The sequence below is a fragment of the Pterocles gutturalis genome, unplaced genomic scaffold (assembly GCF_000699245.1).
Source record: "Pterocles gutturalis isolate BGI_N339 unplaced genomic scaffold, ASM69924v1 scaffold49946, whole genome shotgun sequence".
Lineage (NCBI taxonomy): Eukaryota > Metazoa > Chordata > Aves > Pterocliformes > Pteroclidae > Pterocles > Pterocles gutturalis.
This window is the reverse complement of record NW_010104846.1, coordinates 1-18,834: the sequence shown is the minus strand read 5'-3', so window position 1 is coordinate 18,834 and position 18,834 is coordinate 1. Positions and strand designations below refer to the sequence as shown.

The 18,834-nt window shown below is 36.2% G+C and overlaps 1 protein-coding gene across 1 annotated transcript in view; it reads right to left on the bottom strand.

The window, feature by feature from the left end:
• The window catches only part of TBCK (TBC1 domain containing kinase), a gene marked incomplete at its 3' end in the record, with an annotated part of 42,743 nt that extends 23,933 nt beyond the window's left edge, over nt 1–18,810 (bottom strand). The window contains exons 1-17 of the mRNA XM_010087178.1: nt 18,700–18,810; nt 18,510–18,583; nt 17,274–17,415; nt 15,979–16,039; nt 15,134–15,195; nt 14,331–14,392; nt 13,479–13,627; nt 12,342–12,480; nt 10,852–10,951; nt 8,858–8,907; nt 8,365–8,494; nt 7,424–7,522; nt 6,091–6,153; nt 5,116–5,242; nt 4,473–4,523; nt 2,797–2,880; nt 1,549–1,634 (exon numbers count right to left, since the gene is read on the bottom strand). Of these exons, the coding sequence (XP_010085480.1) occupies nt 1,549–1,634; nt 2,797–2,880; nt 4,473–4,523; nt 5,116–5,242; nt 6,091–6,153; nt 7,424–7,522; nt 8,365–8,494; nt 8,858–8,907; nt 10,852–10,951; nt 12,342–12,480; nt 13,479–13,627; nt 14,331–14,392; nt 15,134–15,195; nt 15,979–16,039; nt 17,274–17,415; nt 18,510–18,583; nt 18,700–18,762 (1,542 nt within the window). The remainder of the gene's footprint in view (nt 1–1,548; nt 1,635–2,796; nt 2,881–4,472; nt 4,524–5,115; nt 5,243–6,090; nt 6,154–7,423; nt 7,523–8,364; nt 8,495–8,857; nt 8,908–10,851; nt 10,952–12,341; nt 12,481–13,478; nt 13,628–14,330; nt 14,393–15,133; nt 15,196–15,978; nt 16,040–17,273; nt 17,416–18,509; nt 18,584–18,699) is intronic.
• Between the last annotated feature and the right edge of the window lie 24 nt (nt 18,811–18,834).

Here is an 18,834-nt window from a genome sequence, read left to right as displayed (position 1 = left end):
ACTAGTATCCTGGACAAAATACACAGAAGAATTGCTTTGGTAATCCACAGCCTTTAACAAATGAAAATCCAGTACATTTACACAGTGATGCTGCAAAATTGGTTCTCCCTCAGGAACATAAACATTGCTGTTACCCATGCCTTTTATCTCCCCAGATGGTTAGTCTCTACAGATGAATGTTCTCCCTTCTCCCCCCTTCCCTTCATCTTCCTCCCACCTGCCCTCTTCAGATGTGGGTCATCAGCAATACATGTGTCCTTCTCAAACATCTGTGTTTATAATGGCACACCCTGGCTTTCTCTTCTGCTCATTTTAATGACACAGTGTCTTTTAAATTTGTATCATTCATAAACAACATTATTACATTAAAAACACTACTACAAATGAAAGGATCTATTTGCTTTTCAATTACAATATTTGTAAACAGTGATAATGAGTATCTGCCCGTCCCCAACACACACAAATTCACCCAGGAACTGTGTACATCAAATGACTTTCAGAGCCTTGTTGCTTCAACTTAAAGCACTTCCTAGTAAGCAAAAGGCTTTTCTGAGAAAATAAGCTTTGTATTTCTTACAGAAGAAATGCATATGAATTTCTTATCTATGAAATTTAAAATTTCTACATTAGCATCTCCTAACTTCAGTTTTCTTCAATTTTGACCTCTCAGTCATCATCTGTTCTTATAACCAACTTGTAATTACCAAATTTCTGCATGTCAAATAGATCATGGCATAGACCATATCAATTAACAACGTCCTCTCTAAAGCCTTGCCTAAATCTACTTTTCAGAAACATCAGCCATAAACTTCGATAATGCTATAGCAGGCACACAAACATTTTCATAGAGTATAATCTTGGCTTTCTGGACTATACACGCGTCTCTAAACAAAGGAAGAAAGCTTCACTATTCACAGTGATAGCTAAAAGTAAGGCTCTAAACAAGGCCTTGTTTTGCTTTTTCCAACCTTCCCCCTCCCTCTCTACTACATTTTGGCTGTGTTCTGAGTTTTCATTTTCCTCCATCTTACAGACTTCTTCCAATGAAAGCACAAAACTTGAAAACAAGCTATGCCCTTGTCCAATGTTTGTGATAGATTCCAACAAATGACTGCTAAGCATTTTCCAAGGTCTGATGTATCTACAGACACATGTACGTATTTTTTATATTGGTTGCAAACTGACGTGACTTTTGTGTTAACCAAAAGCATTTAATTAGTTTGCAGAAATTTTGCTATTAGTCATTTATGGCCTCATTAATTTTTGTGTATTAATCCACACTTTAAAAATTAAATTATATACATCTTTTGACTAGTAGGATTTTTATTGTATTTACCATGCCAACAGAATGGGAAGGACTGAAGTATGTAAACTAGCAATCAAAACATTATTATTTTATCAGCATACTCAGAAAAGTCCATTAATATGCAAGTTTCACTTATGTCAAACTGCTACTGAAACAGTCTGGAAAGGTAACTCATCTAGTTGCCTTAATTTTCCATTTTTTACTTCCTTTGAATAATATTTATAAGAACACTTAACACTTACATCTGGAATAAAACCAATTTCATTAAGGTGGTTACTCAGCTCTGGATCATGGAATGCAATCATCTGGGAAAACACGGTCAGGTATTCTGAAATGACAAGCAAATTCAAGATCATTGTCAAAGACACAAGCCACCACATGCTACTAGCTCACAATAGAGCTGTAGAAAACGAACACTAACTTTTTCAATTTTTTTTTAAACCTGCAATAAAACAGCAAGTGAATACCACTACTGTCCTCCTTGTCACCATTATATTCAATAGAGAGGAAGGAAGGTTTAATTTCTCTTCCTTAGTACCTCTCAATCTGGATTTTCAACAATCGTTTACTTGGTTCATACTTACGTTGTGATGTTACAGGTCTTGTTACAGGTACAAAAATCACCTCTCTCACTAATCTAAAAGGTGGAACAACTTTCATTTCTTAAAAAAAAAAAAAACTCTGCATGTTCAACATATAAAGTTAAAGACTTTTCAGTATGAGTATGAGCCACAAGATATTGATGGAAGCACATAAAGAAGAGAGTTCCAAGGATTTTCAAGACCCAAACTGTTTTAATGGTACACAAAGTTTATACTCTTTAAATCATATTCTGTGCGGTTTTGTTTCTACAAAGTTAAATTTTGTAATCCAAAAGCTGAGGTTTTAAGGCAATGGGGCTTTAAGGTTACCACTTCCATGATCAGCAACATCTTAGTTTGTATTTCTTGAAACAGATAAGGAGAAATACTTATTATAAAACATGAAAGTTATTACATCTTTAGCATGGTACATTAGGCTGAGGGGCACCATTTCATTAGCTAACACTTGCTTTTAATTGGAAGAGAAGCAGACAGCAGAACACAGACACTGACAGATTTCTCTCTCTGTTCTGCCCCTCTCACAATTTTGTCCACACTGACAAATGCTTTGTTAGAAGGAAGATGAAGAGGCAGTAACATTGCCATTTAATTACAGATGGCAATTCCTTTTCCTCCATGCTCCCAAGAAGAGAGTAATTAGGACCCAGAGAGCTAGTCGAGGGGAGGAAGAGAGACGGAGAATGTGAACCCTGCTCCCAGATCAGAACATGCTGACATCTCAATGCTCCACAACAGACTACTGCCCCAAATATAAGCCACCCAAGTACACACAGCTCCACAAATCAGCCATCCAGAGCTGCCATTCCTTCTTTAAAAAAAAAGTGTATTTATATATTCAGAAATAATTCTACTTCTAACTACAAAAAAAAATAAAATAAAGGGACTTACCTTGAATAACATGGGAATTATCCTTCAGAAAGAAGTTATATAAATACTTGGGGATAAAAGCAGACATACAGGCATATGCCAGAGCTGAAAGAATTAGAAAAATCGATGCAACTACAGAGGCAAAAATATAAGTACACCTAAAAAAGTTCATTATTAAGCAGATAATAAGCATGAATACTTAAATCAACCTATACACAAAAATGATCTTAAAACACATAAAAAGGGCACATTCCTCATTAAAGATTTTTTTAAGTTCCTAAAAATGTTCTCCAGTCACTGAGAAATCAATATAAAGCTGTCTGGCCCTGATCTGCTCCCAGTTTACTTCCATACTTCTCACTGACAAAGCAACGAGATGATGTTTGGAAAGCCATGGTGATGTTTGTATCAAAAAGTGAAGGTCCCTGGATAAATAAAATTTTAGAAGACAGTTTCAGACAATTGCATTGTTGCAGTCTTCTGGGTCTTCTCCTATAGAATTTACACCCAGTTTATGCTCCATCAGATTTGCATCTCTTCTCTTACTTCAACTCTGAGACCAAAGTTAATAGAATTCAGAAGAAAAAACACAGAGTGGAATATAACTAAAAATACTGTCAAAAAGATGGACAAAAACATCTTAAATTTCTCAACAGCTCCTCACATACATAACAAATAGAGATTAGAGGGTAAAATCTTAAGTGTTAATCCCTTTGATTAATTCCTGGGAACTTGGTAGAGAGACAATCTATAGTAATTCAATTCTTAGCCACAGTGCTAGACCAGAGATATAAAAAAAAATATGGGTTTGTCATAAATTGTTCAATGACAATAAATATAATTTAGAAGTTTTTAAGTACAACATAGATTTATAGCAAATATGACACAGGCTATGTTAGAAATTAATTCTGTGTTATAACTTTTCTAGCATTGAAACCCCTTTTTAAATATCTGAGCCAAGTGGGTACAATTATGTTCATAAACCAGAACACATAATTTTATGTAATTCATTACTATTATATTTTGCTTCAACGGGAAGGAGAGCAGGGTCTACAATCAAATTGGAGAGAACATATCCAATACCAAGAAAAATCTTTTAAAATACTTATATCAATATGCACAGTAGGCATAAAAGGAGTCATCGTCCTAAGAAACTAGTCTTCCCCACACACAGACCTTATATAAAGAAAGGCAGGTGCATGAGAACAGAAGATTGGACTAGACCTGTTCTGAACAAATCACTTTCTAAGATAAAGGCCACATATCCAAAGCTGGTCTGATAAGCTTTCAGGCATTTAAAACCACCATCAGCTTTTCTGAATAAAGCTAGTCTGACAAGTTAACAGCAATGCACTCCTATTAAACAAGGCTCAACTACAGCTTCACTGAAAAAGACTAGTACTAGAGAAGCATTTCTTGCTTTTCTGTAATTAATGTTATTTGTGCTTTTTATTACATATTCATTAACGTGCTTTGCAATAAACACAGGGTTTGAACCCCTGCTTGAAGAGCAGTACACCACATATACTTTTCAAAACACCACCATTTCTTTCGACCTCTGGCAACAAGAGCTTTAAAATTCCTTTGTAGCCACAGAAAGTTTCCACCTATAAGCAGGTGCATGCACATCCGTCTACAACTAGATACAGACAACAGACTATGCTTCCCCCTGACTCCCAGCAGGAAAAGGTACTCACCTTCATTGTTAAAATTCAAGTACAGAAATGGTGCACAAAGAGAGTCAAGACCTAAAGAGAGAAGATCCACATAGAAACAGCATGAAGAGCTCGTTTATTGTAATGCACAAGCAACATTCATTAACTTATCATGAAAATTTGCATACTTGATACTGATTATTATTCTGCAATATCAGGCTTCACACGTAATGCTGAGAACAATTGTGAAATCAATGCATGAAAACAGAGAGGATTTAAAATTGTGGAATGCTGAATTGATTATTCTGCCGAGGCTCCCAAGAAATGCAATTTACCATGCTAGGAACTCGCTCAGTAACTTCTGCCGTTTTACCTTGGAACTGAACAGGAAGCAACAGACTTTTTAAAATTTTTTAAGTAAAGTGCCTGGAAATTAAGGAGGTTAAATATATAAGAAATAGTGGGGCAAATATATAAGAAATAGTGGGGCAATTTTGCATTACAAATTAAAAATAAACTTTTAGGATCTAAACTTGCAATAACCCACAGATTCATTCTTCAAAAGAAACAGAAAGGAAAGCACTCAAAAAAAGCTTACATTGTGGGAGGAAGGGAGGGAAGTATTTTTTAAGTCAGCCATAGCTTTCCAGTTAATTATCTGACCTTGCCAACTAGTCAAACTCACCTTGCCAGTACACCAAATCAGGATGGGAAACAACCCAGGCCTTCAATACACGTCTAAACTTTGCATGACCCTCTGGTGATGACAGCAATTCATCATACTGGTGGCAACGAGGAATATCCACTTCAATCTGCACCACAGCCAAGCATATAATACAAAGAGAAATCAGGGTAAGTGGGGTAGTAGTAACTACAGCAATCTTGCAACAGTGGAGGTGGAAGCCAGCCAAGGAATGTAGGTCAGACCACCATCATAAACACAGTCTGCTTCCTCCATCACTCTCAAAAACAAAACTGAAAGGGGACAGGGGACTAACAGCCCTGTCCAAGACTAAAAATAGATATTTTTTTCTTTTTTGAGGTTTATATTTTTAAAAGGGTTCTAAGCCTTGAAAAAGGCAGAAAGCAGATTACAGTTAGTTTTTTCTGACCGAACTTTTGGACTCATTTCAGGTGCTAATATCACTTTGGTCAAATCCCAGTTCTCAGGATGCTGTACCCAATTTGATGGAAAATATTTCTTCACTCAGCTGAAAGGAACAGCTATTGCTCGTGATGTCTTTTTATGTCTGGCACGACTTCTTGCAGAACCTAACTGCTCAAGAACCCATTTCTGTGAAGCACAGCTCACCTTACAGGTTATCAGGGTACTCAGCACTAGCTGGTACAAGGTCCAACAGGCACAACAATTAACAATTACATCAGTAATATTGTTCACTACACTCTGCTGCTGCTACAGAAACAGTGATTCTGAAGTAAAGAGGATTTCACTTTCCACACCTTATAACATAATTTGAGTTAAACTACTCATTCCTATCTGTTCGCAAGATTGTTGCTAAGGTATGAATTAGGTTAGAGGAGAGGAGGAACCATTTTAGTATTATCATCCACAGCTGCTGTAATAGGCGAATGACTAAGTGGTGGAAAAGATCTTTGCATTACTTCAAGTGACAATATTTGATAACATTGGAAGTCTTACTTGTCTGTCTGTAGGAATTGGTGTGTCTTTATCAATGGCATCGTATTTCGCTTGTATGGCACCCTAAATGTGGAAGAAGAATACTTGAATCCTTACAAACATAGAAGCATATTACAATGTACATGCTGACGTGCAGAAGTTGACTGTTTTTGTTAGATGCTTTAGATAGCAACTTATTTTTCCAGAAAAAAATTTCCAAAGTGCAGAAAATTCTGACAGATGAATTTTAACAAAACCTTTTTTATTCTGTTATAATTCAGAACATATAGACCTTTCTGTGACCCCCTCAGTATGATCTTCAGTGATTTTCAGTTGTTTATACAGAAAGCTACGTACTTGATACAGTTTTCCATTTTCAAGTTGAGATGCTCTCAATTTAAATTCTGTGCTTACTTCAGACACTGGCAAGTGGCTTTCAGCATCATCTCTATACACCCACTGAATACAGCTGCCTGTTAATTAAGAGTAGTCTATACTGATAATATCAGTATTAAGTAGCCTGTGCTTGCAAGAATCCCAAGACAGGCATGCTAACAAGTCCCTCTTAAAGTTACGGGCAGGGAAACGCTACCTGCATTGTAGAGATGGTAAGCTGATGAAGCACCAGAACTGACTCATCTCCCAAGACTCAGAGCAGCGGTTGTTCTTTACCATAAACAGCTTTTCTTTGGTTATATTATACAGCACTCAGCAGATCACATCCTAAGCTAAATATCCTAAATAACCTGGGATGTGTTAGAAGAACTTCTTTGCTGCACTACTGCAGATTACAAGCAGGGTAAATGCTAAAGCTGGGAACTAAAGCAATGAGGAGTCCTCATTTCTGAGACATCCATTTCTAGTCCTTTGTCCAAAAAAGTTACATTTAATTTATTTATTCTGCAGCCTTTGGAGGAAGTGCATTGATTGGTAGGTGAGAAAAATACACTTAATATGTTTCATCCTGGTTTTGCCCAACTATTGCTGACTGAAGCAGAAGGATTCTAACTTAATTTGTCAAAAATATTATAAATCAAAACAAAAATCCTCCTGTTAACTACCAATTGTATTTAAACAATCTAGAAAAATTTGGCTGTATGGGTAGTATTCTTTCATCTCATAATCAAAATTAAAGGCAGTCAAGTTCACATACATTCTCTGAAATCAAATAACATTACAGACAAGACACAAGTTTAAACATTGTCTCTGTTCACACAATTTCATGACTCATTTTGTTTGAATTTCCAGTAATCCTACCTGCCAAATCTTCAAATCCATTCCAGCTTCCCTGTCAATCCCATTCCCTCCCCAGTCAGTACTGGAACTTCTGCAAATGCCCTCCCATTACCCTTACCTCAACACCCAACAGGGCAGCCCAAGTTATGCCTCTCAGAAGCGGAGGGATGTCAACCCTGGCTTCTTTCCAAATTTGGTTTTTCTTATATGGGTAGGCCTTCAAAGAGAAGAGATTAACAGCAAAAAATGTTGTCATGTCACCAAAACTATTCAAATCCCAGTCCTGGTATGGTATTTCCCCTAAAGGATAAATGCTGTCAGGCTGAACAGTGAATGTGACTTTTACAACAAGTAAATTTCATTCCTAACTGGAAGGGCTGGATGGAGGACTGCTGTTTGATGTTAAAATATCCACTCCCTCTCATAAATGTATTCATGTGCTTTGGCATACACTGGATATATAAATCTACTAATCCAAATCTTTATTGAAAGTTTTTTCTTCCTTATATGTTTCTTTTCATACTGTGTATCCATTTTGGTTTTATTAAACATCTCTAGTTTATACCTTCCTAAGTACTGCACTTGATGATGTGCATCAGCTCTCTCTCATAGAATTCATCTCTCTGCATATAAGTAAATTAGGGACCGGTACTTTCCCCCCTCAGTATAAAGCCCATATTTCTAACATGGCACTACTACAGTAAAGACTGGTCTTGGTTTCAAGCACCCTACTGCTTGGAAATACAGAAATATTACAGGAATATTTATAACTATAACTATGAAATAAAGGATGCAGAACTATTTTCTTTAGTAAATAACAAGTATTAGCAGCAGCTCTATTTTCATGTGCATACTCTAAAATCTATTTTTATATTCATCACTACTAAAAAGACCTATTTCTCATATTTTTATTTTCAATCTTATACTTCTGTAGGGTTTTCTTCCCCTTTTCCCACTGTGGTCTCATATCTCTGCTTCCTTTTTCAATTACTTGGTCCTCTAAAAATCCTCTAATTAACAGACCCAATCTAATTATCCAGCATCAGAAAGATTCCATACCTTCAACAGCCTGTCAAACAGGACAATTCTATTTAGCTGGTATTCTGTGTCCCTCTCCCGGATGATCAGAGGAAGACTAGCAGCTGCAGACAGCTCATTACTACTATTTGAATGAGGTAAAGTTGACTGGCTGGAAAAAGAGGTAGGACAGTAGTAGTGAACTGCAAGAAATACAAATCACTGTAGAAAAAAAAAAAAACAAAACTGATGCATTGCTGAGCCAGAATCAAGCATAAATGGATAATTTTGAATATTCAATATAAACAGTTGATTTCCAGAACAGAGACATAGACTAGGATCTTCAGTTTAATATCAGGCCCTAAGTCCACCACTGCAGAGCGCTTATCAGCTCTTGTGGACTTCACGAGCCACACAAGGCCATGTTAGGATTGCTTTTGGAAGACAGTTTTGTCTAGCCGTGCAGTGTGCCACTCAAAACTAATAATTCAAAATTTAGTCCCCTATATATGTACAGACTTACACACACACTTACTCATCTTCAAGCAATGGATAAAATGCTTCCCCACCAACATCCTTCAGTCTCTGAAATGAAGAATAAAAATAATTATCAGAATGCTGATCAGAATTTAAGTGGAAATATTTAACTATTAGTCAGAAATTCATTTGCCAAATTAGTAGCTTCCTTGGGACCCAAGCATTAGCTCAGTCCTTCATCAGCAAAGAAACAACTAAAAACTTTTGCTAATACATCCAAGGCCTTTTGAGTTGATGGAAGTTCTTCTGCCTGAAGATAGCATGGATCTCATTCCTAAACCTATTTTCACACATAAAAATAGTTTCTACAGGCCATGGAGTAATAGATCAATAGTATTACATAGTTCTTTTTCTTTTCCTCATTTTTCTACAAGGACTTCCTACCCAAGTAGCTGCAAAGCAACTGCACAACTTGGTTTTATGTTTTTAATCAGTTCGAGTTATGCAAATTTAAGTTCCTTTTAGAGGCAGCATCTGAAAGCTGCACAGAAACCCAGACAATCTCTGGAAAGGTGACAGACAAGCATGCCTGGACTTTTGCCTGAAGTTTTCAGACATCTTTGGTGCATGGTGATTAATGTTTAATACCATCCTCCCTGCAGTGCTCTGTTTTGCAGTTCAATCCCTAACTTAAAGGCATACGGCACACAGCCTGTTCCTCCTGGGACTGACAGAACAGTTCATTCTCAGTTCATTCAGTACTGATCCTCTTTTGATTAGAAGCATCATGCTCTACTCTGTGAAAGGTGTTTGAAGAACTGTATAAGTTAAAAAATTTATTTCAGCTAACCCTGCAAGGTTCAGGCTTCTATCTTCCCCGAAATGAAACTTCAGTATATACTTACATGATGCTTTATTTATAGAAGTAGGCAGAAATATGCAAAATTACAAATTAAAAAGTTTTTTAAAAGCCTTAAAAAGCTGCCCTTTTGCAGGAACAACACTAAGAGCTTCAGTGCATATTACCTTTAAAATAGCTGCGTCACATTCTTAACCTTCCCCTTACCCCCCAAACCCCACCAAGCAAGCAAACAAAATAACACAGTTCTTTGGTCTGTTTTCATACATTTGTGAGAAGCAATACAAAGTTCTACTGAAGAAATATTTTTACACAGTATTTGCCACATTGCCCCCAAAATTAAGGTAATGGCAGCAGAGATCAAGACTTCAGGGGTCACCCTTCTTTCTGTATTAACCCCTGCAATCATATGAAAGGTTTTTAATAAAGACTGTGACAGAATTGCATTCATTACTATAAAAAGCAAGATGCAAACAGTGCAGCATGAATTTCTAGTTCTACAGCAATAAAGCTCTACGTGTACAAAGATAAGTGAACAATTACAATAATTCAGTCATATACGTAGCAAATCTTGTAACTGATCATTACACCAGGCAAAACTAGTTATCCTATGTTGGTTTTTCCACTGAAGATGGAAGAAAACTGCATTACTGCGTTTTGGCAAAAGACTTTGAAGTGATCTGTTGAACTAGTTGTTTAATAGCTACATATTCCAAAGATTAGTAATTAACTACTGGAAACTTGGTATCCAGCTTTAAGTATAAAGCCTTTAATGGGCTGCAACTGAATGGAGTTCACCTTTCTTTTGAATATTATGAGCCACCTACAGACAAGAATTAAAGAATGCCAGAAGACACTCACTGTCCAATTAGTTTAGCAATTGTGGAGAACAGCAGGTACTACAGACCTATTTGGGCTACACCAGAACAAAGCAGGTAACAAAAATATGGAGAGGGAGGGAGAAAAGGAAAGGGATGGAGCAACAGAAGATAAATCAAATTTAGTAAGCTTTTGCAGAGAAAGCAATTTCATAGAATAAATCAGAATCTGACTTGGATGCCAAGAAGTGTTCTCTTGGAATCAATATTGTTGTAACTTCTAGTTACAAAAGTAGGAGCTGCTCTCCCATATTCCCTTTAAACAAATGTTCTTGTGTCTTCATTGCAGAAACAAGTCCACAGTATTCTTCTTACATTTCGGAGCTGGCACAGAGACAAAGTCACAGTTGTGTCATCTAGGAGGGAACTTCTATCTCGTCCTTGCCCAAAGCTCTCACCATCTTCTAATAAAAAGCTTCAAAAGGGAGGGGAAAAAAACCACAAAAAACAGGTCATTTTATCAGGTAGGACTTGAGTTAGAAAAAAAGCAGAAAATTCTTACATCAGTGTTTCCTCTTTAAAATAAAATACTATCTCTTAGAAGTATACTGTATTGACTCTGCACGGCATGAACCCTGCTATCAAGGGACTCTACAATCCCCTCAAATTATTCAAACAGTTTTGCTGTAAAAAGGCACACTTCAGGTTTTCTATAATTTTGTTTTGCACACAGAGGAAGAGTAATGAGATATGGGTATGGGATTACATTCCCTTTTATTCCTTGACCTGGCACTGATCAAGACTGCTATTTATTGTGAAAAGCAAAAGTAAAACATTATTGTCATATGAATGCCATTTCCCACCACAACAAAAACCAAGAAAACTCTAACCTAGACCTTTTCTGTAGCAGCCCATCTAAGGATACAAATGCATCCAAGGGAGAGTATACACAAATCATCCATTTGGTGATTTTTTAAAGCAGACAACATGAAATTGATTTCCAGAAATTAAGCTAACCTTTTCAGTATCACTTAGAAGATGGAGTTAGATTGCATTTTTTGAAATTAACACCTCATCTTCAAGACAGCACAACAAAGAATGTTTTCCCCTCATAACTCAAAAGCACATGCATTAACCGATGGGTATAGAAATAGGCAATCCTTCAACATCTCACACTGATTTTGCTACCAAAACATCACTTAAAACCTCCACTTCTCCCCCCCAACCCCGCCAAGATATTGCATTTTGGCTGCACACTGACTTCAGGTGTTTTTAAAACCCAGAACCAGCAAATTGATCTATATGGGCACAAAATCCTTATTAAGATCCGATTTAGGATTAAAATATGAATATACTACATAAAATGGCAATGTGTGCAGCAGTAATGACTAACATACTGTTACAGAATTATAAGTCACAAAAGTAAGCATGTTGACCATTTAGTACTGCTGCTCTGTGAGAGGGAATTCAGAATGTGAAAATTTGCTACAGAACATATTAAATTAAATTACAATTGCAAATATACTGTTGAAGCACAGTGAGACATTTTTACAAAAACTTAATGCTATTGGAAGTATGCTAAATTTAGGAAGTTCGAGATCAGTATTTTGCATTTCACCTATATTTCTTCAAATTTCAGAAAGCAATATGGAGTGCAGGTAGGTGACAGATACAAGGCATTCAAATAATGCCTTAAATTGGGTAAGAGGGTAAGTGACATGATCTACTGCTGTTCGAGAATGCCCTTTTCAATATTTTTTGTACATACAGGTCTTGAAACTAAAAACCAAACCAAAATGTTCTCTCAAAATCACTGGCCTTCTCCATTCATTCTCCTTTCCCCGAAAGTGCTTCTCCTTCCTTACTTGGGAAGTGTGCAGATGGGTGGCTTTGATCGAATTATTTCCTTGTTGACAAGTTCTTTCTCCAAGTCTCCTCCAGCCAAACACCAGAGATAATAAACCTCTTCAATTGATCTTTCTGCGAGGTAATCACTGTCTTCATCTATTAGGAGAAACCACATGAAAATGAGTCACAGTTTTTCAGGCAGCTTGTATTTCTTCCTACCACTCTAAACACATGTTCTTGAAAAACAAAATATTTTACTTGAAAGGTCTTAGACTTTAATGTGAAGTTAAAGGAAAAGTGATCTTCCCTTTGCAAGTGCCCTTTAGGAAGATTTAAGGAAAGAGCAGATGGGCAGAAATCAGAAAAAAACCAAATATCTGTGCAGTTTGCCTTGGTGCCAGAAAATAGAACCAATCAGGTAAATACATTGAAGTGTGGACTTTTGCTTCCTGTGTGTCTTTAAAAAAATAACCCCACACTATTTTGTAGACAACACAGCACTAAGAGTAAAAATAAGAAAATATTAATTCATACTGAGTAGTTATAATCTATCTTCCCTTCACATACCATACCCATACTAACAAGGTATAAAATCCTAGTCTCCAAAAATTGTATAATGACATTTCCTAAACATGTAGAAATCTGAGTTCATCAGAACAAGTTAATGAGGACTTAAGAGTGGTAACACCTTAGCATACTGTAGTTTCAAACTTAGAAATGTTGTATTTTATTCTAGAATATCACCTTTTGCACAAGGATTTAGTTTTCCAATACTTCCAAAAGTATTGTCATGCTGTGATCCACCAGAATCCAATTACCAATTCACAACACAACTTAGTGAAAAAAAATGCCTTGTACATCCACATGTCCGAATTCTAAAGGCAAAAGATGATACTGATATTCCAAGCTGTACTTGAATACTAATGATAACTATTTATTCCGAGGTTGAAGCACAAAGTCAAGATGCCCTCCTTTGACTTGCACACACCCCTCAAAACATGCTTGCCCCTATCTCTGCCCATTAAACAATTTATTACAAAATGTAGTATTATAACATTTAGTAGTTTCTCTCCAACAAAGTATTCAAAGAAAATGTGAAAACATTTTATTTTCCTTCCCCCTTCAATGGCATTTATCCCGCTACCTGCTTTTACCTTTACATAATTGACTTATGTCTTCAGGAAGCGTTAAATTAGCACACCTTGGAGAAGATGAGAACAGACCAACAGGTTTGTGGAAGGGAGGATATAGTGAGGATACTTCAGTGAACAAACTGTCACGCAGCAATTCCTCTGGAGTTGGCCTTGAATTAAGAGAATAAAACACTAAGAGAAAAGTGATTCCAAAAAATATTACATTTCAGTAAGATATGTCCCCAGTAACAAATATTAGCTAGTTATTTTAAGTTATATTAAAATTTCTGAAATTCAGTAGCAAAAATGTCTACCGATTTTGTTTAATTCCTGATGTATAACACCCCACACAGTCTGTTTACAGCCCAGGTTCACGTCTCACCTTCATTCAACATACATAGCAACTATTTTATTAATTCTCCTTTAATTCCTCTAAGCAGAGATGGAAAAAATGCAAATGCAAAGCCAGGATTAAAGAACAAAAGCATACTTCAGTTTTCAGAAGAAAGTTGTGGTGGACTGACATAATGAAAAAGTACTTTCAAATAAGAGATTTGAAAAAAGCATCCCTAATTCTGGCTACAACGTAGTAACCACCACCACCTTCCAGACGTGGAATCAGTAAGAACCGTGAACTCAGAATATAAATGCCTGAATAGTTTTCCCCCAGAATACTCAGATTCAATCTTGAGATTTTGCACACTTGATTTCTGCCCCCTCAATTCTTTTCCTTTGAACACTGAAAAGCAACAAACCCAAGAATTTCCTATAGGTAGCACAATTTGTCAATATTCAAAAAAATGTTCAGCAGCAGGTCTTCTCATTCCATAGTACCCCAGCAGGGTTTACTAGGCATTTGTACAGAATACCTGCCTCTTAGAAGGTTGGAATGTCAGGCATTTCTTCAGTAGAGCTATGATATTTTCAGAAAGGTCCTGCAACACAGGAAAAATATGGATGAGGTCTGTGAGGTCTGTTTATCACTCTCATAATTCACCAAGCTAGTACTTAACCTTTAACATATAGGATATTCCTTTGAGCACAATAAAATATCACACCTACACATGAGGTTAGCTGTGTCAGAGTAAAATGCTGGGGAAATAATTCCTCTCACCCCTCAACTCTGCACTTGCTTTGGGGGGGGGGAAATCTGTAAAATTTGCAATATATGCAGCTTTTTATTTTTATTTTTTAATTTGGATATTCTATAGCTTGCTTGAAACAACACTGTACCTGGGAACTCCCTCCTGCTAATAATCAGAATTCTCTTACACAATGTCTCAGAACACACCGACACTAAAAGTCAGCAATTAATTTTAGGGGTGGGGAGGAGCTGAACTGTGTAAACCTACACTATCAGAATGTGTAAAGTGGACCAGATAGAAGACTAAATTTCAAGAAGAAAAATACTTAACTCCCAACACTTTAAAGAAAATCTATAACTTAAACTACCCAGCAAGCACTAACATTCACTCAGTAATTTTAGGAAAGAATGAATATTACCAACACTAGCTATTTGAAAAGATCTTAGATATGTAGTTTAGACTTCAAAATTTGTCTTCATACTGCAATACATCAAGTGACCAAATCAGTTAAAAAAAAAAGTGAAATACTATGCAACAATAATAAAATGTTTTCAATAGGACAGCATGGAGGAGCAAATTAGTTCCACAAACCTTAATAATATCAAGGCAACCATGTTCTTCAGCCAATACAGTTACAATATCATCTACACAGCCTTTGAAAAAAACCAAACAGAACAATAAAAGTTAAATACTGTGAAAAAACTGATACCAAATAAACAGGATATCAGATTCAGCACTAACTGCTGAATGAAAAAGATGTTTCTACTGACAGTAACTAGCTTTGACAGTATTACTATTTGCTCTGGATAATAACAACTTACTGATAAAGCTTCAAATTGCAATTTCATGCCCTTCCCCTCCCCACGGTTTATACATAAACTCCACCAGAAATCAAGTTTTAAAAGCCACTAAATATTCCCACTTCCGGACTCATTTACATTAAGAAAAAATTCCACGTCTAGAATAATGTTTTATAGCTTGTAGGTGAAGCAACAAACAAAAGCCTGGATCCAGTAATATGCTTCTCAGCTCTCAATAATTTTCTGTCTTCCTGCTTTCCCCTGCTTGGGATTTGGTACACAAGCACTGCTGGTGCAGGGACAGTTTTCTTTAGTGTCATACAATTCCTAACTCATTTCAGAAACCTGCTGCAACACAACACAACAAATAATAATTAAAATTACAACCTTTTCTAAGCATTTTTTATAGTTTGCCCTTATTCTAATATGGCTCTTCTGCAAAGTTATTTTTCCTGGCACTGACCTCTGTACCTTCCCTAGACAAGCAACCATACTTCAAATGCCTATTTAATTCTGGAGATGAAAGCTGACAAAGGTAAAATGCCTTAGATCTGGGCATCACAAGCTGACTCGTCTGTAAAGTTCTAATTATAGAACTGCTTGGAAACTTAACAAAATTGATTTTGTGCTACTTACCTAGCATAATTATAAATTTCAATCTTTCTGCTATCTCCAAACTCTGGAATAATTTTCTCCCCTAAATGAACAAAATCAAATCCATAGTTGAATGCTACTACACAAAAATACACAGAAAAGACAGTGAAATAAGCTTCTACACATGAATTACAGATTTAGGAAAACTATCTGTTACAACAGAAAACATTATTTACCCCAAATATAGCAGAAACAATTTCATGCCATTATAAAGAAAAAATGCATCATTTATAACGTCTCTTAATTGGAACAAATCCAAAACAAAACAAACAAACAAAAAAAAGGCAAAAGAAAGCCCCAAGCTGCCTTAGCAAACCTACAGGTTTATTATTAATTCAGTAACAGGCTTTCAAACTCTGTATTTCTTCCAATGTGAGAATGAACAAAGGTAATTAATTACTAAACGGTAATCATCGTAGCTTGCACTGTTGCACAGTGCTTTTAAAAAGTCATCTGAAAATCCCTTTAAAGGTGTTTCAAAAATATCATTATTGCATTTTTAAGAAAATGCCCTTATTCAGTAACGATCTATGAACAGTATGCAAGCTTACAGAAGAGCAGAATATGCAAAAGGAGACTATTTCTAATGTCCTGATCTAATCAGTATATAAACCAGGTTCTTCACTATGCAAGTGTCCAACAATTTTGTTATCTTATATGGTGAGACTAAATACCAATATTGAGGTATTTTCTAGATCACACCTCTCTACAGAATGTTGCTGTCTTTGAATGAGAGTCCACTTTACCATATACAAATAGTAATGATTATGCTGTCATAATTTATTTCAACTTCTAGAGTCAAATAAGCTTTTTCCAATAAACCCAGAAGCTCTTTAAATTTTAGCAATATGGCACATTCTCCCTTCTCTCCTTCTCCATGAGACTTTATTAGTTTCTCATACTTTCCAAAGAGAATGAGGGTATGACAGCAATGCTAATTTCATGCTTAAAAGCATAATTAAAAGAACAAATTATCTAGAGGGACTTCTTGGTTCGGCAGCTATTCCTTGCTAAGAATTCAATCACGCAATCACATCACTGTGGCTTAGCAGGCAGCTGCCCTTCATGGTTCACACATATACCCATACCAAGCCAATATACATCCTCCTCCTTGAACCACTGATGCTGTCCAGGTAGGAATGCTAACATGTTCTGATATTTGGATTCGGGTGATGGGCAAAGACTCAAGAGCAAAGTCAAACTTAAACTCGAGAGCAATCAAGTTAATGTAATTATTCCCCAAGAGTCACAGTCAAGAGAATTATCCTCTTACATACCATGCAAAGCTCAAATAATATTATACCAAGGGACCACACATCTGATTTAGGGCCAGAAGGCAGAGGCTTCTCACACTGAGTATGATCACTTGGTTTGCCTATTCCCTGCGCAATTACTTCTGGCGCCAGATATGATGGGTACCTAGAAAAAATGCAGCAACATTAAGTAATATCCTGTCTGTCCAAAAAAGCTACCTTTCCATTACAGTAATCAAAATAATTTTGCCTTCTGAGAAAGTAGAATTCATACTAATGCAGATTGCTCTATTTTATTCAGTCTACACATTGCAGCACAGTTTCACTCCAATAACAAAACAGATAATATCTATTACATAAAGAGTCAAATCTTAAATCACTAGCTCTGTCTTTTTGTGAGAGGAAATAGCCGCAGCTTTTAAAATATTATGTCTACATATCTCAAAGAAAACATATATTGAGTTTCAGCACTAGCACACAAATTAAATTTATTCTACACCCACATCTGGGGGTGGTGGCAGTATTCCCCTTTATTAACAGTGTAACTTTTGAATTTGTAAAAAAAGTAACAAAAGGTGTTGAGGACATATTCTACCTGCTGCTAGATCATTTTAAAATAAAATTATTGCTTTTTCTGTCAACAATTCATTATAATACTTAAAAAAAAAATCAGAAATCACCTTTTGAAGGGAAACATCAGTACTTCTTTTGGGCACATCTTTAAGAATCAGCTCAGTATTTCAATTGTAAACAACATGACACCCCAAAAAAACCCAACAAGTGGCAAGGAAACACTGCAACAAAGCATGTCACTTTGGCTAGACAGCATGATCTCTTGAAAATAAATCACAAAAATATAAAGAAACAAGAAACCTACAGTGGCGTGTCACAGAGATGCACTGATTGTGTTTTTTGCTAAATTTGAAATTAGATTGTACCTCCAGAATTTGAGTCATGGGCAACTACTAGCATTTGAAGGCAAATCTAGGCAATAAGGACTGACATCACACAGGTACATTAACACGCTTGTATGGTACCCATTCTCTCTTTTTCACCAATTCCACCTAATGAGAAGATAACCCCTTCAGTGACATCATCAGAAGCTTTTGTGTAAGGAGTGTGTGCAACAGATACAACTTAAAACAGCAACATATAAGAGGCTTGCGCTTAAAACACATTTTTGAAGATGATTTCTCAAAACATATTATTCATGAAAACATACATCCCCAGTATATTTATATTGGGTAGCTACAACCTTACCCTATGGGAAAATCAACATCAACGCCTTGAGCAGTCATATGGTACAATCCAAACTTAGCCAACTTCACATGTCCCTGAAAATGAAAAAATAAATTATCAAGAGCAGCAGAATCCAACATCGGAAGAATCTGTGTTTAAGAGGAAAAAACAAAACCCAAGCAAAACCACAGATTTATTCCTGTAGCTGTACCTTTCGATTCAAAAGAATATTGCAAGGAGAGAGTGCTCGATGGACCATTCCATGTTTGTTCATATATTGCAAGCCTTGTAAAACCTCATACGCTATGCATAAGATCCTTGAAGAACTGCAAAAAAAAAAAAAAAA